The following is a 25,796-nucleotide window of genomic DNA, read 5'->3' on the forward strand; positions in this document are numbered from 1 at the left end:
TGTAAAACATTAAAAAATCTGGCACGCAACACTATTAACAGACTGGCATCTGTCATTTCCTCCAGTCATGAACTAACACCGGGGAATTTTGAAATTCATAAATTTTCTTTTGAGCCTGTCTTTTCGCTTCGACCTGTCGTTTATTTTATTCATAAAAATTAGATTACACATGATTACAATGTTCAATTCATTTATACATGATCTATTGCGAATAAAACGGATGCTTAAAACTTTATTCTTTGGAAGGTAACGAACATTTTTCTTAAAAAATAGCTAAAATCGTATGAAAATTACAGCGCAAAGAGCATTCTGAAGGTAAAAACATGAACTTTTACGGGGTAAAATCGATCGGGTCCGCGATTCCCTAGTTTTTTCCCTAATTATCCCCATATTCCGTCATATATCACAAACTGTTTAAAGGTTCGCAAGGCCCAGTCAAGACTTAAATTTCACTGACGTATCCCCTTAATTGCCTTGAATTACTGATAATTATAAAGATATATTTCCGCGCAGAAACATTCCTTCAGTACAAGAATAGTCCTTTTCGATTGCTAATCAAGATTATCATCATTCACTCAATCATTTGCACAATCAATCAATTGGGGTTTTGCATGAAATTTGTTAGTAATTGGATAGGAAAATTGGATGAAAGATATTTGATACGTATTTCTCCATGTCAAGGGCTACACTGTTAGAAAACTACTGCAGAAATTTCTGAAACGACTGCACTTTTACAAAGTTTGTCTCAATTTTCCAGAAAAAAAACCTTGAATTCCATTTAAAGGGAAAAAGTCATTGAAATTTCAAGTTTCTCTGAAAATTGAAGTAAAGTAAATTTTTTAGCGACAGGAAGTCGAAAATTCCACAATTTACGTGAATTTTCAAGTGAAAATGAAGGTTCACTGCCAAATGACCTTGAATTTTCAGGGAATCCCTATAAATTTCTCGGATTTCCAGGAATTTTGAAGGAACTCATGAAAAATTCGGAGAAATTTGTACTTTAAAGAGAGATTTCTAAGAATTTTCCTGATGTTTCATTAATTTTTCCGGAATAATTAAACTGAAATTTACAATTCCCATGAGTTTCTCCGTGAAATTATGAATTTTCAATGACAAAATTTCTGGAAATTTCAGTCGAAGTATTACTTATTATATTAATTATTAGAAATTTTTGACAGTGTAATTCGCACGAAATTTCTTCACATGCTATTACTGACAAACCAGTTAAATCCTGAAATAATAAATGAAACTGTTAGTTTCATATTCACATAAAAATAAAAATAATGTGAATTCAGACAACTATAGCTTTGAATTTTCAACATATTCAAAATACAATTTTCACAATGAGTTTGGGAGTTCGAGAAATTCCATCAACATTTCGATCCCAAATTGAGCTAGAATTCACAGCCCAAAAAAATCGAACGCACCTATTACTTGAATTCCGAAAAATTTCTAAAAGTGTAACGAAAAATCAATAAGCTGTAGCCAATAAAGCCTTCTGCATTCTGACGTCATAATGCAGACATTTCGTCAATTGGCCACATCTCATTTTCGATGAACTTCTCAAGATGAAAAATAAATCCACTGCATTTCCCGTCCAATTTTCTACTCCATCATTTCATTTAATAAACAATTAGTCCCGATTACTTGTCCCCCTTAATGGTCCCCATACGAGTAAAAACACAAATCGAACTGCAGCCGCATAAAAAATCAAATAGAATAATCTCCGCCCGTTCTACATCATCTCGCATCCAGTGCCACGTAATTAGCTGCATGCCAGTTAGGACTCTGGAATCTAGAAACTCTGAAAAAGCCAGCACGACTCATTCCCCAACTATCACCCCATCTCTAGACTCGCCTAAACTCTCCATTAACATTCTGTTATATTTTGCTCTTCCAGTGGTAGTCAGTAGAAAAAACAACAACGAGACATAAAAAAACTAGGAATTGTTTTGAGAGAATACACCGTGTGCTACGGACATATCGATTGGTACTCGGTTAACTGTTAGTTGGCTTAAAAATAGGCCAAAGAGCACCTCTCGCGGCCTTGTGTATAAGCTCATGGCTCACACGAAAACTCATACAGATATATAAAGTACTAGGTACATTGGGGGGTGGATTTTAAATGGGTAAAACCTGAGAGAGGGAAAATAGCTGGTGGTTTGCGGATAGGAGGTCGCATGTACATAATGCACTAACGCTGCATGGGTGATAAAAAAAAAACCACTTGACTGTGTCAGGGTTACCAACCTTCTGGTATTTCACGATGGAAGGGATGATTTTCGATGCTGGGGGAAGATTGATGCTAGGGGTAAACAATGAGAAGAATAGAATCACTCGACCCTGCTTAAATGAGAAAGGAGAGATTTAACACTCGTTGGTGTTTCGGTTTGTTTCGGGAGAGGGAGTCTTTTGTAATGCCGCAGTTATGCGTTAGAAATCGGGGTGTGTGGCTTACTGGCGCGTGGTGTATTCTCTCATGACGATTGTTGATGTGAATTTGGAATGTATGATTTTTATCAAAGAAGCTGTTGATGCAAGAGTTAGGGAGGGGGGAAGTACGTTGAGTTCTTTTTTTATTTTCATCTGGGAATTCGAGGGAGGAATTGTTATAATGCATTGTTAATTGGATACTTCATGATTTTTGTGAACATCGGGGAGAGGGTCGGGTGAACCGGTGGGGGAGGAATGTCGAGAGTTAGGGTGATCCTGCACGGAGAGAACAGCAGCAGAGTTCTCAAACTAGTCTTACTTGTTTAAAAATCTAATCTATTCTATTTTTTTATCTTTTCTGAAATATACACCGTTATTAGGGGAGGGTATGGTAAAACGGACACTTTGGACTTTTTTTGAAATATTCATGACGTGTTGAATTGTTTATGAAATGGAATAATTTTATTTTTAAATTGAAAAACAATGATTCCTCTTTGTGATGAGCAGAGACTGAGCTCAATTGATAAATCTGTTTCTGAGTTATGAATATTTTTAAAAAAGTCAAAAGTGTCCATTTTACCCTACCCTCCCCTAAGTAGAAAAACCCATTAACAATAAATGAATAGTTCCATCAGTGTGAATCTCTTCATTTAGTTTCCCCTGTCCTTTTTTTTCGTTAAAATTTGTCGCTCATGAGATATCATCATTGTTACATTTGATTCGTCATTTTGAGTTGCCTCGCATGTGGAATATCGTAATGAATATAAGTAGGCTAATTTGTTACCACTTAAACCGTTAAAACTGGTGCAAGGATGATGATTTATGATGAGTACCACTTGCACGTAGTTTTGTAGTGGTCTTACGATGTTTGTTATCACGAGTGATCCCTCGTTTATGATGCGTGTTGGTGTTGGTGCAAGGGGCAGGAGATACCTATATACATATGGTACGAGTCGTATCCAACACACAGTGGCGAGGGATATGAGGGACGTGTGTCCAGGGTGAGCCCCAATTCACCTTACGGCTCCGCCAGTCTCAATCTTACGAATATACGGGAGAGTGATCAAGGATGGTACGAGTGCAAGGTCGTCTTTCTCAATCGATCACCCAACAGCCCGAAGAATGGCACGTGGTTCCACCTGGATGTTCATGGTCAGTTTTTCATGGTGCTTTCAAATTAAATTGCAATACTTTTTCGATTCAACTGAAGACATTTTTGCCGTACTGACCTTCACTTTTCCTCGTCCGGGGACTGGTGTTGGCCCTTCCCCAAACTCCACGGACGAACAAATTTAATAGAAGAATCTATCGAATTCGTTAGAAAATTCTATTGAATTTCTATTGAACTGTTCTATTAGTTTTTGGCCGATTCTATTGAAATGTTCAATAGAAAATATTCAGAAAAAGTCAATAGAATTCAATTTTACTATATAACTTATTCTATTGAGATATTTTCTGTGGAATTTCCGCGGCTCAAATTTCCCGTTTTTTCGTTTGATTTTCTTGATGAGAAGAAAAAAATAGAATGAAAAAAACTTAGAAAATTTGAGTCGAGCAAATTCTATAGAAAATATATGAAAAGAATAAGTTATATAGTAAAATTGAATTCTATTGACTTTTTCTGAATATTTTCTATTGAACATTTCAATAGAATCGGCCAAAAACTAATAGAACAGTTCAATAGAAATTCAATAGAATTTTCTAACGAATTCGATAGGTTTTTCAATTAAATTTTTTCGTGCCTGTCGTAAAAGTGAAAATCATTACGCTGAGAAGAAAAATTATTTTTGCCAAGTATCCATTTACTTGAGAGAAGTATTTATTTTTTCAATACTGTAGTTCTCCAGTCGGGTCATCCCCAGGCGAGTCTTGTATGGTTTCAATTATGACAATCGTGTTGCTCTAGAGGATGATTATGTTGTACATGACCTTGGATAAACTCAAGGACTAAGGATTATTCATTTTTACTAAATTTCTTATTTTCTAGAGGGAAGAATTCCGATTAATTTTTTAATGCTGATAATTATTGAGAAAGTTCACTCAAGATTATAACTAACATGATCATTGTCTAAAGCAATATAATTGTCATAATTGAAACCTAATGGGGATTGCTTGGGTTTCAACTGACTCAACTGGAGAAATACAGTATCGGAAAAATAAATACTTCTCTCAAGTAAATAGATATTTGGCAAAAATATTTTTTTTTCTCAGTGTGCAGAAAAATATTGTTCACGACTAGTGCCATGGGTTTTTTTTACTCGCGTGGTTTGCCAGTCCTCGTCTTCGGCTCGGACGCCAACTCCACGCGAGTAAAAAACCTCATGGCACTCGTCCTGAAATATACTATCATCACACTGAGAGAGAAAATTAGTTTTCTCTGCTGAAAAACTATATGTTCTACGTGAGAATATTTGATGGAGTGGAACAGATTTACTTGAGGGAAATTAACCAACTTGAGAGAATATCTTAATCTCAAATTCCGAATTTATTTATTAATCAATAATTGAGTTTGGAAGTTTAACGATTATATAGTTAATCGAAAAATTCTTCTATGAAATTTAAAATTATTTACTCAATAGTTAATGGACACTTCTGTATTGCAAATTACGTAATTCATAGTTAATTCAAAATTTCAATTATCAATTATTTCATTATTTTTAAAATTTTAATGAAGTTAAGTAAACCTTAATTATTGTAAAGGGCAATTTATTATAATTTTACAGAAATATTACAAGAATAATGAATAAATCAGGCTGAATGCCTTCGGGCGATGGCCAGTCGCAAACCCCTTGCGGAAAATCACGTTAAAAATTAATAAATAAAAAATAATGAATGAATATTACAAAAATAATGATTGATTTTTTTTCAGGAATCCGTAGAGACTAACTTTTGGATGATTTTGTCTTGGGATTGGGACCTTAAATCAGATTTCCTTTAGAATCCTTTGAAAAAAAAGGTGGAGAAGCGGGTGAACGATGTTTAACACATAAAAGTGCAAACATCATCAGTTTAATTATTCCATCATATTTCAATCCTATCACAACATGGCGTTTCGTGATATTACGCAAAATACCCGCCACCTCATCATTAAATTTTCCTGTCAAAAATTGAATTTTTACTTTTAGTTAGATGAGATGCGATACAAAGAGGTATTTTGTATTCACAAACTTTAATGATTAATTTCCCCCTGAAAGACGCATAAAGGGGAAAATTTATGAGACTTCATAAAGTTTTTTTCCTTCACTTATGACGAGCTTAATTTCAAAATTACTGTAGAGAAAAATAAATCGAAGTTCTGGAGTTTTCGCTCAGTGAAAAACCCTCGATCAACTTTGAAATTACATCCCAATTTTTTTCATTCAATCGACGAACTGAACCTCAGTTATTTTTCGTCTTCGTTTTCTTTTGAAAGTCTTACAAAATTATGAAACTAATTCTACGATTGCGCACAGCAAGAAGTTATTGAAGGTTCGATTTTTATTTAGTTGAAAAGTTAGTCCCCAGAGACTATTTTAGAGTCTCACTTTCCTCCATTGAACTTTGCAGTTTAACTTCACGTCATTTTTTTCCATAAATCGTTGCAGGTTTTAATATGCAAACGAATTGTTAACTTCATATTCGTTTTATCACAATATTTTCATCACGCTGTGACGAAAAGTGAACTTTTCGGCACGCTCCGCGTGCCTAAAAGTCCAATTTCCGCCACATTGTGATGAAAAATATTGTTCGTAACTCGTGAAAAAATGTTTCAAAACAAAACAAAACAAAAAAGGCCCAGTTTGGTCACTCGCTGAACGTAATATCACTGTCAAAAAATCCTGCTCGACACATGTGAGATGGGAATTTTCAGTTGATGTGATTGGCAGCCTTCGGCTTCACCTCGGGCCGCCAACTTCACAGCCGTGAAAATTGCGTTTCACTCGTATCGAAAGATACTATTTTGAAACTATTTGATTTAGAAAAAATATGTTCGAAGACTTTTCTATTTCGACGGAAAATTCGATATTATTCAATCAATTTTATCTTCAAACGACTCTGAAATCTCCAGAACTTTAATATTAATTCAGTAGGGAAGTGGTAAAAGGGTACAAGTCAATTTTGACTATTGGCCAGTTTTCAATGAATATCTAAAAATCTAAGGAAGATATTAAAATTTTCGTTATAACCTTTTTTGTGGAGCCGATTGAGAGCTACAACAAATGTAATTACGAAAATTTCATTATCTCTGTTAGATTCCGAAATATTCTTCAAAAACTCAACTGGAAGATGAGTCCACTTAAACCGTTTTACCACTTCGCCACTGAATTTTTCTCCTGACAGTTCCGAAATTCGTGAATTTATCGCAAAGTGTCAAGACTTTTTTCATCGCTCGCAAAAATCTCCCACAAATGCTCCCAAAATTTCAAATTTTAATTAAAAGTCCTAAAACCTCCCAATACTCTCAATCAGCAAACTTTGACTGTTGCATCAACTGGAGTTTGAAATTTAAATTTAATATTATTTAACTTCTCCATCGACCGACTCGGAAATTTCTTGAAATTTAATTCTAATTACTCCCCCAACATTTCTAAAACTCATAAGTTTATCGCAGAATGTCAGAAGACATTTTCTTCCGAACAAAACAATGACCAAATTTCAAATTCCAATTAAAACTCATAAAACTTCCTAATACCCTCCCCGAACTTTTACTGCACCCCCCAAATGAAATTTGAAATGAAAATTTAATATTATTAGAAACTTGACTGCAATGTTCCGGTGCAGTTGTCGTTGAATTTCAATGCCCCGAGAATGAAATGTAGATTTTGCAGTGTGAAATTTCAGCGTGTGAATTTACCATTTCAGCTCCACCGAGATTCACTATGACCCCAGAGGAGATGATCTACGTGAATCTGGGTGATGCTATCATTCTGAATTGTCAGGCTGAGGGCACACCCACACCTGAAATAGTATGGTACAAAGATGCCAATCCCGTAGCAACATCCAATACTATCGGTATATTCAACGAGGGTACTGAACTCAGAATCTCGTCAATCAAGACCGACGACATTGGTGACTACACATGCATAGCGAGGAATGGAGAGGGTCAAATCAGCCATACGACGAGAGTTGTTATTGCCGGTGAGATGCACTACAATGTTACTCGCATTTCCTGTATTTACACTTGAATATAAACACAAGAAGGCTATAATACCGGTATTGAAGGGGGGAAATGTGGCGAATAGATTCTTTTACGTGTCACTAAATGTAAACGTCTGCATGAAAAGGATCCGCTCTGTCGATTCTAACTTCCGAGATATTCACGTTTGGCTTCCGAATGGAAGCCTTCTTTTTGACCGATTTTTCGATTTTATATTATTTATTATTTATTTTGATTGCAAATGGTTTAGAATGTTATGAAAGGTGAGCAAATGATGTTTTTAGGGTCATGTTTATATGTATGTATCCGACAACTTGAGTTTTTGGTGATTAATTTTTAGAAAATTCAACATAATACCGGTGAAATTTGCAGATAACAATTTGAAATTCTGGTTCATTGTAGCTATTATTGAGTTCAACTTTGGCGCGCTGTTTCAGCCCGATCGGTCCAGTAGCTCCTGAGATATAACAATTTGTTTTAATTTCGTTTTTCCTTAGTATTTCAAAAACTACTCCACCGATTTCAAATTTTTTTTCTTCTAAATACTCATCTCGATGGCCTCTATGCAGACCAATCAGAATATATAGACTCTTTAGTACACAGTTTGGAGATATTGCCGTTTTTCCATTTATCATGAAAAATCTTGTACGCACGATCACTTGAGAAAGAAAGGAGATAGCAAGTTGAAATTTGGTATGGTTCTAGCTCTTATAATACTAAAGGTTGGTATTTTAGATCAGCGCAATCGGCCGAGCGGTTCCTGAGATATGCAACCTTTTGCGTAAATATATTTCTTCAAATATCTCATGAACTACCTGGCGGATTTCAATTTTTTTTCAAAGTACTCGCCTTGGCAGTCACTATCTGGATCCGTTTCTGAAAAGTTTCTGAGACATTCCCGTTTTTTCGCTTTAAAAATAGTTTCATTCTTGTACGCACGATAACTTGAGAAAAAATGGGGGTAACAAGTTGAAATTTGGTATAATTATAGCTCTTACAATTCTGAAGGTTGGTATTTTGGACAGGATTTAACCTTTTGTATAAATCTTATTCATTAAAAGGTTGAATATTTTCTTATAGACACCCAGTAGCATGTGGTTACGGTTGTATGCCTGTCACAAGGATAGGGACTCGCTACGGATCCATTCGGAAGCATCGATTTCACCAATGGAATTGGTAGAAATAAAAAAAAGAAAGAGACTAATGACGCAAAAAGTAACGGCCACGTGCCTTCTGTCGATAGAAAAAACGGCAATATCTCGAACATTTCGTGTGAATGGGTATAAATATTTTGATCGATCTAGATAGAAGCCGTCGAGATGAGTATTTTGAAACAAGAAAAAAACCAGATCCGTTGAGTAGTTTGTCAGATATTCAATAAAATAAATTTACACAAAAGATTGCATATCTCAGGAACCGCTTGGCCGATTGCGCCCATTCAAAATACCAGCCTTTACTATTATAAAAACTACAACCATACTAAATTCCAACTTACTATCTCCTTTTCTTCTCAAGTTATCGTGCGTACAACATTTATCATGAAAAACGGAAAAATGGCAATGTCTCCAAACTGTGTGTTAAAGAGTCTATATATTCTGATTGACTTAGAGGCCATCAAGACGAGTATTTAAAAAAAAAAATGAGTAGTTTTTTAGATATTGAGGCAAAACGAAATTTAAACAAGTTGTTATATCTCAGGAACTACTGGACCGATCGGGCTGAAACAGCGCGCCAAAATTGAGCTCAATCATAGCTACAATGAGCCAAAATGTCAGATTTTTATCTACAATTTTCACCGTATTTATGTTGAATTTTGTAAACATTAATCACCAAAAACTCAAGTTGTCACATACATACAGACATGACCCTGAAAGCATCATTTCTCCACGTTTCATAACATTCTAAAGCATTTGCAATCAAAATTAGAAAATCGAAAAATCACTCAAAACCAAGGCTTCCACCCGGAAGCAAAAAAGAGAACCCATGCGGAAGCAAATCACTATTTTATTAGCAACAATAACTATACTCATTTACAAAAAAATGCAATTGTCCACCTTTTTTCTCTCACTTTGTTTCAAAAAGGTGGAGCAGTCATCATGGTTGCACCGACCAATCAGACTAAACTCGAGGGTGAAAAGGTACAATTTCCCTGTGAAGCCAAAGCATTACCCGGCAATGTGACGGTACGGTGGTTTCGCGAGGGTGCGCCAGTGACCGAGGTCTCTGAACTCGACACTAGAGTGTCCATCCGGAAAGATGGTAGCCTGGTAATTAATCCAGTGAGTGCAGACGACACTGGTCAATACCTGTGCGAGGTCACTAATGGTATTGGTGAGCCCCAGAGTGCAAGCGCCTATCTCAACGTCGAGTGTAAATATTTTCATTCATTTTTATTCCACTTAGCCGCTGAATTACTGAATTGGAAAATAGAATTTTCCCGCTGTTGAAGTTTCCCGCTGTTTTTTTCCATCGCCCAATTTTTTGTACTGGCTTTAATTTCCCGACCTTTTTGACATCACAATTTGCATGGAAAATTTCGAAACGAACGAGCCGTGTCATTATTACAGCTGATTTTTATTCCAAATGCAAATGGAGAGTTTTTCAGGTGATTTCATTTTCCAATCAATTTTGCTTTCCCGGAAAGGCTCATCAGGAAAACATTTCGGTGAATTCACAAGTCGTTTTTCATCTCTCAATCAATCTTAATTATTTAACTAGATTAACGGGGCGCCTTTTTTCAACAGAATGCAATAGAAAGTGTAATCGGCGATTACTCGACATCCGCGCAGTGAAATTGAATTTTTCTTTTCATTTTGAAGGCATTCGGATAAAATTCAAGTACAGCTTGATGAGGCCTGATTCATTCAAGGCGTACCATTCGTTTGACAGATATAAAGGGCTTGAAAAGGCCTATTTTACTTATTCATCTATTTGGTACAAAATAGCAAGAAATTTTTCTTGCAGCTGTAAAAATCCTTGACAACGAATGAAATTAATCCATAATTCAGGAGCAAAGCGGTAAAACGGTTCAAGTCGATTCGTCTAATGCAATCCTGATTTTGAATGAAATTATCACCATTTTAAATAAACTATCTTATGCCCCCAAAACGGTCTTATTTCTTTTGTGCATGCACATTCCCCAAGAATGCCAATAACCCGCAATGACTGAAATGAAAAAAACTTGTGCTTTCCCCAGACCCAGCAAAAGTGACATTCACCCCAACAGTCCAATACCTCCCATTTCGCCTAGCCGGTGTAGTTCAATGCTACATAAAAGCAAATCCCCCCCTTCAATACGTAACCTGGACCAAGGACAAGCGTCTCCTCGAGCCTTATCAAACCAAGGACATCGTGATAATGAACAATGGCTCCCTGCTGTTTACCCGTGTAAACGAGAATCACCAGGGAAAATACACATGTACACCGTACAATGCCCACGGTACTCAGGGTGGTTCAGGACCAATGGACGTACTTGTACGAAATCCACCGATATTTACAATTGAGCCAGAGCCAATGTATCAACGAAAAGTGGGTGAAACTGTGGAAATGGCGTGTGACGCACAGGAAGCCGAAGGCACACAGAAGCCGGGAATTCAGTGGCAAAGAAGAAATGGCGCACCATTAGAGCGCAATCGTGGAAAAATCATCGGTGGAAATCTTACAATTGACAGCCTTAAACGAACAGACTTTGGTTATTATCAGTGTGTTGCTTCAAATGAGGTAGCAACTATTGTATCAGCAACTCAATTGATTGTTGAAGGCTCACAACCGCATGCGCCTTACAATGTTACTGGTTCAGCAACACAAACTGCTGTTACCCTACATTGGTTTCCGGGCTATTCTGGTGGTCCAGATTACAAACAAGATTATACAATTTGGTACAGGAGGGCTGGGGTTACCGAATGGACAACGATACCCGTTACACCGTCTGGGAGAACATCGGTTACCATCAATAATCTTGCATCGGGAACTTTGTATGAATTTCAGGTTGGTGGATTTATTTATCCGGTGGACATCGAGGGGATGGTTTAGTTGAATTTAAGAAACTTTAGGTTAATCAAGTAAGGGCCGGTTGCACCGGGCCTTGTTGGCCAAATAAATCGACAGATTAGGTGTCACCCCTACTTATCGCGGGTACAGGTGATTACGGGACAAATGATCACAAATTTGATCACATGGACAAATCACCACAAATTTCTCTATCACAAGCTGTTTTGATCACGGGACAATAACAGAGAATAATATAGTGGTTATACAATGGATCCTTCCATGGGATCAAGTGTTTCAATTGACTACACCTCCTATTACAATTATACACTGATAGAACGGATTAGTTATTGTTAACGAATGGATTTTGGTTGGAGGTTAGGGTCTATTCGGTCCCACTAAATGTTCATTCGTTGATAGTTAACGAATGTACATTTGAGGAGCCTTGTTTGACTTTCGCCATTCAAGTGAACCACTCGTTAACTATTAACGAATATTCATTTGGTCATATTCAACTCTACCATTCGTTAATAGTAAACGAATCTCGTTTGGAATAAATGAATCATTCTATCAGTGTAGTCTCAGGACTATACATAGCGCAACTCTGGTGATTATTTTTCTCGTGATCAATTGTCCTGTGATCATTTGCCCTCCGATCAATTGTCGTGATCAGTTATCCTGTTGCTTGGTGCAACCGGCCCTAAATTGTTTTTTTGAATGAATAGATGAATGAATAAACGATTTATTCAGGTCTTTACGTTTTGTTCCCCACCCCATATGATAATTATGAAATTTTTAAAAATACACAATACATTATCAAAGCAAGAAAAATATAATAGAATGATTTATTTATTTTGTACAGTTAAAAAGTTTCACAAAAATAATTTCTAGTGTAAATTTTTCAAATACAAGAAGAGGGCGCGCGCTTCGCGCGCTATTGTTTTCCATGGGTGTCAGAATAATGAAATCTTACCCTCACTTACATTATTTTTTGTCGCAATAATAATGCAGGAAAAATGAATGGTTTCAACAAAGTTTTTCACAGTGGGAATTCAATTGTGGAATAATTTATTCGGAATCGTCATAATCCTCTTCATCTTCTTCGTTTCTCTTTTGCTTTTTACGGTGTTTTTTATTTTTAGCAATCTATTATGTACTATATCCATGTATACCACCCCATATATTTTTTTTACGGAACTACATATTTTTTTTATTAAAAAAAATGAAATGAATTTATCTTCACTTACAATTACTGTAAACAAAAGATTACAGTACATAAAAAAATATGCATAGACATATATTACATTACTTGATAAGCGGATTCGAGACTTCGAAAATCGTCACACTGGATTTTTGAATTAAAATATTATTAGTTCATGTGTCATGGCTGATAGCTTCGAGTTATCAACTAGTTGTGAATATTTTGCACAGAGACTTCACTAGCGTTTCTTTGTCGCCATTCATTATCAATAGCGATATTCAGCAATAGATTTTTTTTTAATATATCAATTGGTAATAATCTCGCACTGGAGATTCTGCATGAATTTCAAGTGGGTGAATTTATTTATCGAGTACCCATCCATAGAAGTGGTTTATTTGAATTCAATAAACTATATATGAAGCAAATAAATCATTCGTTCATTCAACCAAACGATTTATTTGGTATATATTCCATATTCCAACAAACGAAAATTTTCAATTCAGAACTTTTTAATACTTTTATTATGCCATATTCGATGGCTTCGAAATACCGATTACTTATGAATACCGCAAATAAGGAATTCAACACTTAATTTAGCAACTAACAATGTTTTTTTTTAATTATGACAATTAGAAATTGTTTAGTTGTCGAATTTTTTCACCGAGGAATTACGAGAATGTTGTCATAAACCCCTCCCTTTCAAATATCTAAGGAAATCAATCGGTCAATCAGTTTCAATTGAAATAATTAATCAATCAATTAATCGAGTATTGATTCTCCTCCAGGTTGTTGGAAAAAATGCCATTAGCGGTGGCATGTTGAGCGCTGTGACGACAATTAGAACTCTCGAGGCTGGCATCAATCCCCCCAATACGACACCAGCTACAGGAGGCATTGCATCGGAGAACACGGGCCCCAAGCCAGGACCACCGAGAAATCTCACGGTGACTGAGATCAGTAATGGGTTTTTGATTACCTGGCAGCATCCACTGGAGAGACCGCATCTTGTGCAGTACTACGATATTATTTATAAAACTGATGGGCCTTGGAAACCACTCAACAAGGGACAGATTCGGCCTGAGGAGACCAGTTATCTGGGTGAGAAGTCATTTTTTATAAAAAAAGAAAACTTCTTCAGACATCAGACAAATAAAAAAAATCAAAATTAATATCTGTTTTGAATTTTTACTCAATCATCAACAGAAGGATATTGCAACAGTTTTAGTTGCGGTTCATTGAAAGCTCTGATGAATATTTTATGTTTGTAGTGTAATTATTGTTAATTGATCATAATAATTTAATAATTTTATTGAGAATAACAGAGACTCCAAAAAACTAGAACTGGTCTAGAAAACCAGTCTCTGATCTTTTCATTGTGAATTTCATGTTTTAAATGTTTTGTTAATTCTGAGTTTACTTTGGTAGGTAATGACGTTTAGAAAAATCTCAATAGACTTTTTTTTAATTTAATGAGCTACAAAAAATGTTTGATATTTTTTCCTGCATTCATCATCGAAATCTTGATGTAATTAAAAAAAATGGCGCATTGAACTTGAATTATTCTACAATGACACTAATTAATCAATCAATCTTAACAGGGAACTTGCATGAAGCTCAGTTTTTCCGAATTCTCCTATTAAAACATTCTTCATAATCTTCTAGTAGCCAAACGATAAAAAATTTCGCGAAATATTGTCTAGACGTTTTACAGTAATTAATTCAAAGAGCGATATTTTTCAACGCTAATTTATCGTTAATGACGTCACAATGTAGCACAAGTAATGCTGGGTAGCACTCCGTTGGTCGAATGTGAGGAGAGAGGGGAGTTGCCGTCATCCATTGGCTAAGGCGCATGTGTAGATTAGGTTAGGCTGGCTCGAGCCAAGCCTGTGATTAGCGCAACGCTCAACCCACCTTGTGACGTCATTAAGCATTCCAGAGCGTTGGAAAACCTTGAACTTTTGATAATTAATTATTCTTGAAGGAGCAACTTTTTAAACTTTTGTGCATGCAAAATCATTCATTTACGCCCTCAACTTAAGGATATCCAAATATCTTTTACAGTTTAGTACAGACGACACAATATATTGAGAGAAAAATGAGCAAGTTCTCAAACAATTCTTGTTGGGGCCATCAAAATCGTCAGCCGAAAATTACCGAACAAATATTATTTATTGTCCACGTACATACCCTCTCGGGTTTTTACATTTTGTTCCCCTCCCCGTAGCCCTTAGTAACATATTATATGATATAATACTAGTAAATTAACAATAGTCAATTGAGGATAGCCCATCGTACATCAGTATCACAGTAATTTCCTTAATGACTCATGACTACCATCTAGATCTCTTAAACGTAGGATACAAGAAATACCGAACAAATCATTGTTTGGTTCGAATTTGAGGTTCCCGGAATTAATTTCCCCAGCAAAAATTTCCCCGGAAAACAATTTCCTCGAATAAAATTCCCTCACAAAATACCTCAAATACTAATCAAAGATTTATTTTTCAATTCATCACCAACTGTCAATTTAGAACAACACAAAATTAGCTATATCCTTCAAGAATTTATCACATTCATCAGCATCATAATTGTCAACAATTCTTTTCAAACGCTCATCATAAAACACAAAAAAATGGAAATTTTTTTTTTGTGGAAAAATTTTTTTTTTCCACAAAACGGGAAAAAATGTCAAGGAAAAAAGTTTAAAATTTTTGTTCGGGGACATCTTTGTTGGGGGAAACATTTTCCGGGAAATTTTTGTTCGAGAAATTTTTTTCCGGGGAAATTTTTTCAGAGGTATTTTTTTCGGGGAAAAAAACTCCGGTCGTCGAATTTGAAAGTCTGAAATATGAAAAAATAGCATTAATAAGTACGTGGATATCCTTAAGGGTAAAGAAATATTTGAAAAATCATGCAAGTTCATGGAATTATGAAAAAGTGCATGAAATCAAACTGATTTTTATTAATTCATCATTTTAATTGGATCGAAAATGGGTCAATACTCAAAACATAATTTCTTCCGTGATGAAAAAAAACTCTCGCAATGGGAAAATATTCGACTTCCATCTCCATCAAAAATCGACTAGAATAAGTGCTTTTCAATTCTGAATAGAAATCCCTGAATATTCTCGATTCGATGAATTCCCTCCCCATGATTAATTAAAGGGTTCAAGAGGATTATCGCTAACTAATTGAATTTCTTTTTCTCTCATTCGGCAGTGAAAAATTTAGTCGGCGGAAGGACGTATTACTTCAAAGTACGCGCTCACTCGGCAACGAATTATGGAGAGGGCGACATGACGAAGTTTCCAGTACCGGCGCGAGTTAAACACAAAGCTATCACTGCCGGTGTCGTAGGTGGAATATTGTTCTTCATCGTCGCTATTATCCTCAGCATATGTGCAGTGAAAATATGCAACAAACGAAAGAGACGAAAACAGGAGAAAGGTAGGAAGAACTGAGTTAAAGAACGAGTAACTGCGAGAGAAAAATTATGATTTATGGGTCAAAGGGCAGAGGTGATCTTTTCTTATTGATTATCTGGCCTATTTCCAGAAGATGTACGATGAAATATTTAAGGAGTATCAATTCACGAAAAACACTGGCAATTGTGGAAATCTCAAAGTTCATGAAATATGATTATTTTTAACTTTGAAACAATAGATCGTGATTTTTCACTCAAACATCGAAATTGTTTACGGGGGGTGTACGAAAGAAAAAACCACTAATTATGAAGTATTTACTCGATAGTCACGACCGAATGGCTGAACGAACGCAGTCTACGACGAATTCCTAAAATTGTCCAACAGTAGAATAAATTTACTCCAGACATAAACTTATTCTCACGATTTCTTTCACTAACAGGGGACGGTACAATCGACCCTCATTCTATTCTCATTAGAAATTGGCTAAAGAAAAAATATAATAATCACAAGCACTTTCCATTGGATTTTGCCACACACCTCCTGACATTTTCCCCTGAAACTAGGGATGGGCGATGTTTTAAAAAACATCAATGTTGTAAATCGATTTTTCTGGAACAAACATCGATTATTTAAAAAATCGATGTTTTTTCTCATTACACAAGAAAAAACATTTTTGTTTTAAATAATTTTTTTCTTCTCATTTTTTTAAAAAATATATATTTAAAAAATAGATACAACCCGAGGAACTTACGTTTCAATGATAAGTACTGCTGGAAAGTTGAATTTTGAATCTCGAAACAGGGTTTTTGATTAATTGATGAAAATATATTAAATATTTTCCGTTAGCTACAATAATTGTTGAAAATTTAAATATAAAAAAATTGAAAAATTTCAATTTAAAAAAATGATAACCGACTGAACTTGTTCACTCATCATTTATAACATACATAATGTAGAAAATAATTACTTCTGATTGCGGATAAATCATTATTTTGTTTATTCTCAATCAATTAAAAATTGAATTGCATATGATGTCGGAGTTTCACGATGAGTTTGGAAATTCAAGCTTTCATTGAAAAATCAATGATTGCTTAACATGAAAAACCCAATTTTCTTGAATTTTCAAGATTAATGAGAAATTTAGTGAACACTTTCATTTGAAATTGAATTCAACCTCACAACATCGAAAATTCAGATGACGCTGTGGCTTAAATTTCAAGAAATTTCTAACAGTGCATTTGAAAAAACTTGTAACCAGTGCCTGCAACAGAGAGATTGTAACGAATATTTTTTCTCCTAACATTATAGAACTACTTTCAGCGTATAACATGGTAGCCTGCAGGGTCACCGACGCCCGCAACGGGGCTGGACAGGGGCCGCAGGGAACAGTGCCTTTGAAAAAGTAAGTATCCACTTCCACATCTCCCCATAACAATTCTAATCTACCGTTAAAATATCACAAATAAAATAAAAGAATTGCGAAGAATACAGTTTGAGATACGAAGCCCCGTCTGGGCATCGTAATCATTTATCAAAGGAAATTGCATTTGCGGCGAGTGAGATTAAAAAAAGTGAATAAAAATGACGAAAGAGAAATGGAGGAAATATTAAAAATGTCCGCACTGCAGATGCAATTCTGATAATACATATGACCTGAGCTTAGTCAGAATTTTAGTAATTAAGCCCCCGAGCAATAGGCCACCGAAGCACCACAGTAATAACGAAACCTCTCACGATCAAACTAGAATTCAATCAATTATGTGCGATGTATGAGTACTTAATTTAAATTTATGTACGCGCATCCACATAAACGACAGACGTTGAAGATTAAAAAATCATAGAAATTTCATTCAGGATTTAAAGGATTGGAAAGATTGAAATTTCGGGGACAGTTGACTGTTAAATTTCAAGAGAGAGGGATATTGAATTCGATTTAGGGGGAAAGCCGTCGTGGAATTTCAGGTTTCATTGAATATTCAACGCAATTCTAAATTTTTTAGCAGCAGAAAGTGGAGAATTCCTTAATTTACCTACATTTTCAATCAAAACATGAATATTTAGTGACAAATAACCGAACTCTTAATCAATTGGAAATTCAGGAATGTATTTGAGCTGGTGAAAAAAGAGTGGAATTTCATGGACAGTTGACTAGTCATTTTTAGGGGAGTGATATTGAATTTAATTTGGGGAAAAATCGGGAATTTCAGATTTCATTAGAAATTTGATGGAATTCCAAATTTTTGAGCAACAAAAAGTCGAGAATTCCTCAACTTACTTGCGTTTTCAATCAAAAGTAACTCTAATAATTAATTGAAAATTCAAGAATATCTTTACCTGTTTTTCGGATTTCTACGAATTTTCATTGTGTAATTGAACTGAAATTCACTATTTCCATTGATTTTTCCATAAAATTTTGATTTATTAATGGTAAAATTCCATGAAATTTCAGTAGAACTATAAATGATGAAAATTTTCAATGAGTACGCCGAAACTTTCAGCTAAAAATTTACAAATTTCACTGAGAATTTAATGAAACTGAAAATTTTTGAGAGGCAGGAAGACGAGAATTCCTCAATTTACTTCAATTTTCTATGCACGCACAGATATTGAAGGCTGAATTGTGCTAAATTTTTAATTAATTGAAACTGCAAGAATACAAATTCTTGATTTGGAAAAGGATTTTTCCTTAACGAAGGCTGATTCTATTCAATAAAGTACGCATGAAAATTCAAAACTAAAAATGTTTCTCGACATTTTTTCCCCTGAAGTCAACTAATTTCCGATATTTGTACAAAATAATCGGTATTTAATTAATTCCATATGAAATAAAGGCCTATTAATACATGATTTAAATAATTACTGAGAATTAAATTTTGCTTCTCTAATTTTTTACGATAATTGTTTTAAATAAAATGAAAATTTCAGGCATTTTCCGGATTTTTTGTTCGTTAAATTTCAATACTCCTAGAAGTCAGAGATTTTTACTATAAACTAGAAAATTTTTTCTTAAGTTGATGTGAGAAAGGATTTCTCTTCACCGAAGGGTCATGTTTATCGACATTTTTTCTCCTAAATCACCCAATGTCAGATATCTCTGTAAAATAATCGTCATTAAATCAATTCTCCATAAAATACCTAGAAAAAAAAACAAATTGATTTTTTCATCTTCACATCTGCGGAACAGTGAGCCTTAGATACTTAGAGATTGACAGGTTTGACCGAAGCAGCAGAGGTATTTTGGACGAGGTTGGAGTGCGATGTAGTGCATTTTAAAAAATCATTCTTGATTGAGACAAAATCAATTTTTTTTTTCAAACAAAACAAACAAACCACCGATTAACAAAACTTCAACTTATTTCATGGAGAGCGGGCGAAATCGATCACATGCACTGATTCTATTTTCTCACGTTCCTCGATTGCACGCAGAACGAATCCTTCGAATTGTTTAAATACTATTTTAATACACCACAGCACAGCAATTAGAGGTTCTATTTTTTTTCTCATCGACCAAATAAAACAACAAAATTAACGTGTTAACATAAATTTGGCACTGCGAACATAAAATGCAAATTATTATTTGTAAAATGGCATCCAAAAGTCCACAATACGACTGCAGTGATGCCTATTCTGGATTATTATCAATTGTAATTTTATCAACAGTTCTTTCACATTGCTTTTTCTTTTTTTGTTTCATTCATTTATCACTTACATCATTGAGAATAGTCATGGAGAGGAGCACTTATTTCATTAGTTAATTATTTACTTTAAACATGTATATTTTTATTTCATTCTCCGCTGATGAAATCGATGGAAATGGAGTATTTCATTTATCATAACGCAAATTGGTAATTATAAAAAATATCTTAAGTGTGCCTACATAATATCCAGAACGGGCTGGACGGTCTCTGAAAATCGCTAGGATCTTGAGGTGACGGTGCCATTCAGTGCTGATGATTTTCAACAATAAATACAACATTTCATCTAACCACTTGATAATAACTCAGTAGCGAAGTGGTAAACCGTTACAAGTGAATTTTGACTAGTGACCGGTTTTCAATGAATATCTCGGAATCTAAGGGAGATAACAAAATTTTTGCTATAACCTTTTTTGTAGAGCCGATTGAAAACTACAACAAATGTGATTACGAAAATTTCGCTATCTCCCTTAGAGTCCGAAATATTCCTCAAAAACTGAACTGGGAGAGAAGCCGATTTAAACCGTTTTACCACTCCACTACTGACATATTCTGATTCATTTCAAATCAATTCTCATCACGAAAAAAAAATTAAAAAAATAATTCTTCAATTGCTACAGTAATCCACAAGTGACTCAACATTTCAACCTAATTTTCAACTACTTTCGAGTGATAAAAAGGTTTTATTTCGATCAAATTTAACCCTAGTTTGGTCACCATGCGAGGGAAACGCCGCAGCGCTTCGTTTTTTTCTTCTTGCCATCTATTGCTTGCCCGGAAAAATTTGAATGCGTCAATTGAAGTATCTCGAAAAATTCAGTATTAAAAAAAAATATTACATCCCAAATTCTGGGAGAAAAAAATTAATTTCTAACAGTTGAACGATTTTTTCCCGTGTTCAATGAAATTGTCCGTTGCACGGCGTTGTCGGAGACTCGCCCAACGCACCCGGGCAGTGTAGAGTGAATTCGGCAACGCTGGCGCCTAAATAACACGGAGACGAATTCCCGCAGAGGTGACCAAGTCGCAAGCTCGCGTCAGGGGACCAACTAGGGTTAAAGTAGCTCTACCCTTACGGTAAATTCAAATATTCAGATGAACTATCGTTCAATATGAACTAACAAAGACTCATTTTAATTATCGTTTTGGTTTTTCAAAGAAGAAATGTTTAAAAATCAGGATTTAACCCAGTGTTCTTACGTAAAAATCCACATTTGCATTGTGATCAAAAATTAAAATGTGTATTTTTTTTTCATTAGTTGCGAAAAAATCAAGAAATTTTTTGACATCTCATAAAAAATGATCCACCGGTTTGCAAACAAGTTCTATTATTTATTTATAAATCATTCTTTAGTAGTTGGCCTCTGCGGTCATTAGCTGATTCGAATTGGCAAAATTATTAATCCCCAAATGAATAATAATAATAATTTCGCCAATTCGAATCAGCTAATGACCGCAGAGGCCAATTACTAAAGAATAATTTTAAAAATTCGGTCGAATCCTCCACAACATTATTTATTTATAAGAAAGAAATGTTAAAAAAAATATCAATATTTTGCGAAATTTAATTTAGATAATACTGACTGGGTATGAATTTTTCCCATGCAATTTATTTCAAAAATTCAAAAACTGAAAACATCGAAAATTGCAGCGTCGCCCGGCCGAAGGGTAGAGCTACTTTAATCAGTCGTCATTTTCCCAATGCCGAAATTACCTGAAACCCGAATTACAGATCCACTGCACAAAGACATGAAAAACTAATTGTTAAAAATCCAGCAATTAAATTAGCAACCGTCCCCTCACCCAAAACTGACAGTGAGAGGAACTGGGGTAATCGCTTTGGTGAGACAGTGAATCTTCTTCTCCCACCCGGCAAAAAAGACTCACTGCCCTCAATGAACCTAATGCAATGGAAAAACTCCATGAAAGAAACCAAAAAAAAAACACCACGTGGTGTCTCCATGTCCTCTGTATGTTCTGTAGGTCGACAAACTTAAACGCGTGCGGCGAGTCAGTGTCGACGCTGACCCGTTGCAGCCCGTTGAATCCGCAACCACAATCTCTTCATCAACCACTTCCTACGCAAGTTATCCCCGCCACTGCCACCTCGGAGCAGGTCTACGAGGCCCCCTTGAATCGTGATCGTGACCATCATGCACTCCATCTCGATAATCGAGATAACGAGAGCGTGTTTATCATAGAGAGGCGGAACAGTAAGCCTAACATCCGCTAGCCACAACTACGTACCCAGAAAAGTCCCAGATCGACAATGAGCGTACGATCGTTATGAACGAATAAGAAATGCCAAAAAATATATCTAAATAAAATAGCGAAAGAACTAGCGGTGGGAATACTCAAAGAGATCATTTCAAAATACATTTCAAATCCATTATCACCCACTCTAAAGTGCTACTGTTGTTACCATTAATTACCGCTAATTACGACCGCCACCGTTGCTATCACGACAGTTTCACCTGATAGAAAAACCAAAAAAAAAATGATACAATAATTAAGAGACAACGTACATGGCTCTGCAAATGTTACAACCTGCTAGGACCTATAACTACATCCACCAACCACTATACCTACTGTCTACTATTTAGGATGATTGTCATGACTGTAGATGAGATGAGCAATACAGGCAAACAGCTAGGACTCACTAGTTCTTCCAGTCAGTACCCTTAACCTTGGCTCGGCGGCTTTTAGGGAGTACATAGATTACTAGACGTATTGACAACATCATTTTCTCATTCTCACAGTCAGTCATTAAAAATTCCATCGAGTTGGTTGTCTTTCTCCCTCATTCATTCTTTCTTCATTCGTATTAATGAGCACGACAAATGAACATTTCTTTAATATATATATTTTTTTTCATGATGATATTCAATTGAAGTTCAAGCTTTGTATTAGGTAATGGCATGTGACCGGTGTGAATCCAGAAATATTATCCATTCCGATTGTGCGAGCTATTTTCAATTAAAATTCGTGATCGATCTGGGGATTTAATGGAAATTAATTAGAATGCAATCGCTTGTTTAATCGGAGTTGATGATTTTTCTGGGTATGAGATACTTAATAAAAACTTCAAATTTATTCATCACTCTTTCTTCTTCATTTCAGTTTATTAATTCTAGACGATCAATAATTAATAACGAAATACGAAAAATAATACACTAATACACCCCCTTCAACCAAACAAGTAGGTAAATTATTCTATCCTGCACAAGCTGGTAACCAAATATTCATTGTTTCTCACCCCATTGTTATCGTTTTATTATTCCGCTATGTTCGCATGTTACCAGCAGGTCAGTGTGCATAATTATATTTTGTCGTGCTCCAAAAAATTTCTTTTTACTTTCATCGTTTAATTATTTTCAACAGTTTAAATAATAACATTGAAGCTATCTATTTGCTCCCTAATCACCGCCTTAACGTTAATAAAAATTTTAAAATATTCGAGTTATTTTTAGTGTTATTATTATCATTATTACCACAGTTATTTTCTCTGTGAATGTAATCGTTGTGTTACATACTTCTCTCTCCCCGATTCTTTCCTTGCTGCCGGACCCGAAGGAGGAAAAAAGGTGACGAGACACGGAGCACCAAAAATCCACGATTGCAACCACAAAAAAAAATTGTTCTATTTTTTTACTGAGTCATTAACGAGAGAAAAAAAGCATTTTAATTGGATTTCATTTGATTAAAAGAACAAAAAAAGAAAAGCAATCTTGATGATAACAAAATTCAAATCATTTGGACTATTGAAGATTCCATTCACTTATCAGTTAGCCACTGTTCACCTAACTGATGTCACCTAATTCCTGGAAAATCACACCCAATTACCACTGCACAGGAATGGGCATGCGCATGATCCCCAAGGCCTGCATTATTTAATTATCGTTGGAGTTCAATCATCACGAGTTGTGATCAGTGTTTTAGTGTTTAAGTTGTCATTAATCCCTGTTTCAGTAATTTTTGTTTTTCATGTTGATGTTGAGTGTCATTTTCCATTTGTCGTGGTTGTTGCACGTATTTGTTATTACGGGGTAACGAAGGAGTTTAAGATTGAATCGTTTGTTGACGGAGGTCTAAGTGCATTTCATAATTCTAAAATTCGGAAATCCCAACAACTAAGTGGATTTACGGAAAAAAGTTGGAAGATCTGTTGTACCGCAAATTTCTTCAGCTATGAAAAGTTTTCTTAAGAGACCTCGAGAGTAAAAAAACGTACTGAAATGCAGGCAAAGCTTTGCGCTATTAATTCTTCGCCAAAAGAGGATGCGCAAGTGTGAAAGATGGAGTAGAAAATTCGTTCATTTTCTAGAAACCGGATGGAGTGAGTTGAGAGTGACTTGAAGAAGATAAATAATTTTAATAAATGTTGAAAAATGCGAGACGGGGACACCGCCATCTTTAAAGCCACTTGCGGCAGGGGGAGGCAGTGTCTGAGCAAGATGGCGGCGACCGCACCTGTTAACCACCTCGTATTTTTGAACATTTATTACAATTGGTTATCCTCTTCAAATCATCTTCAACTCGTTTCTTTCAAGTCCTAAAGAAGGAACGAATTTTTTAAGCTATTCTAGACGCTTTTTTGGCCCAATTTTGGCTCAGAATTCGTGCCACAAAGTTTTCCCCGTATGTCAGCAGTCGTTTTCTACTCCCAAAAAGCCTTAAAATTCCCCGGAACCACTAGTTTCCGAGATAATCCAACTTACACCGTTTCACTTTTTTGCTCCACATTTGGGCGTCCACCGTTTCGATCAAAGCCGACATACGATTCAATCTCACCCCTTGGTTACCCGGTAACTCCTCCCCATCAATCCTCCTAAACTAATCTCTCTCTCTCTCCCCAGATCTAGAAAAAGCCGAGTACCAGGTTTAACCCTCCTCCGAGAGATCCTGAACCCAGACAGTCCAGACTCCTGCAGATGTCGCCCCCTGGGTAAAATCTCCCGTGCCGCTGACGGTCGCTTCGTAATCGCCGACTCCCTAATGAGCTCCGCCAACAACAGCATAATGGACGCCTCGAGCTCGGACGACGGTGGCTTTCTCCCGAAGAAGAGCCGGCTGAAGTCCTCCTGGCGGCGTCCCCTAGTCGGCACAAGTCAGCTCAGTCTGCGTTCCGACAACAGCGGCGTCTCCCTGGGGATTCCCAACCGAGCAATGGGATACCTCAGCAATCACCTCAGCAACCTCATCAATCCCCTCGGTAAACAGCAGAAGATCTGCGCAATCGCGTCACCTGGATTTCTCGCGAGTTCCCCGAACAGCGGACAGATCATCTGGACGACGAATCCCTCGCTCTACTTGACGGACCTCAGCTCGGTGCGGCAGCCTTCCTCGGTGGAGCGTTCCTATCCCACTAACGAGCTGACCCCCCCAGACTACCACCACCTGCAGCTGAAGAGTGTCCACCAGCGCTACAGCCAGGAACTGCCTTCGCTGAAGGCGATTCACGCTGAATCGAGACGATTCGTCCCAGTTCAGCCCTTAGCCACGTCATCACCCCCGCAGCCGGGGGGCATTCGTCCGCGTGCCAGACTGCCTCCCAGACACGCAAGACACGCCCGATCAGCCCCAGAATTAGCCGCCTCCCCTGATCTACACATGACGGAAACGTCGCCTGAAAGTAGATCGAGTTCGTCAGGATTCGGCAGCAAGAACACGAGTCAAACGCAGAATCAGAGTTCAAGGAGTGGAAGCACTGTTGCCGAGTGGCGTCCGCCGCCTTACAGGCCACCACCGCCTCCACTTCTTGGACGGTGGCTTGAACTTCAGGATCACCAGCAAATCCCCGTCAAGATTCCTCACAGTCACGCGCACATCGCCGTCGATGTTGGCAGTGTGGACGGACATTACGAGTTTGATCCTGTGAGCTGCACTCCAACGCCGACTTCGGCGTCGACGCCGAC

At 36.4% G+C, this 25,796-nt stretch overlaps 1 protein-coding gene across 5 annotated transcripts in view; it reads left to right on the forward strand.

Moving 5' to 3' along the window:
* The window catches only part of LOC107035854 (protein turtle), a 68,196-nt gene extending 43,345 nt beyond the window's left edge, over positions 1–24,851 (forward strand). For 2 of the 5 annotated variants that reach the window (XM_015253454.1, XM_015253453.1), the window contains exons 5-12: positions 3,360–3,585; positions 7,276–7,551; positions 9,653–9,940; positions 10,767–11,557; positions 13,544–13,856; positions 15,981–16,208; positions 17,495–17,588; positions 21,865–24,788. In XM_015253454.1, the coding sequence (XP_015108940.1) occupies positions 3,360–3,585; positions 7,276–7,551; positions 9,653–9,940; positions 10,767–11,557; positions 13,544–13,856; positions 15,981–16,208; positions 17,495–17,588; positions 21,865–22,114 (2,466 nt within the window). In that variant the 3' untranslated portion in view covers positions 22,115–24,788. Of the gene's footprint in view, positions 1–3,353; positions 3,586–7,275; positions 7,552–9,652; positions 9,941–10,766; positions 11,558–13,543; positions 13,857–15,980; positions 16,209–17,494; positions 17,589–21,864 lie in introns of all 5 variants that reach the window. The other 3 variants (XR_001460765.1, XM_015253456.1, XM_015253455.1) reach the window with 3 other exon arrangements.
* The last annotated feature ends 945 nt before the right edge of the window (positions 24,852–25,796 follow it).

This window comes from Diachasma alloeum, unplaced genomic scaffold (genome assembly GCF_001412515.2).
Source record: "Diachasma alloeum isolate Michigan unplaced genomic scaffold, Dall2.0 Dall_scaffold_00201, whole genome shotgun sequence".
In the NCBI taxonomy this organism is placed as follows: domain Eukaryota; kingdom Metazoa; phylum Arthropoda; class Insecta; order Hymenoptera; family Braconidae; genus Diachasma; species Diachasma alloeum.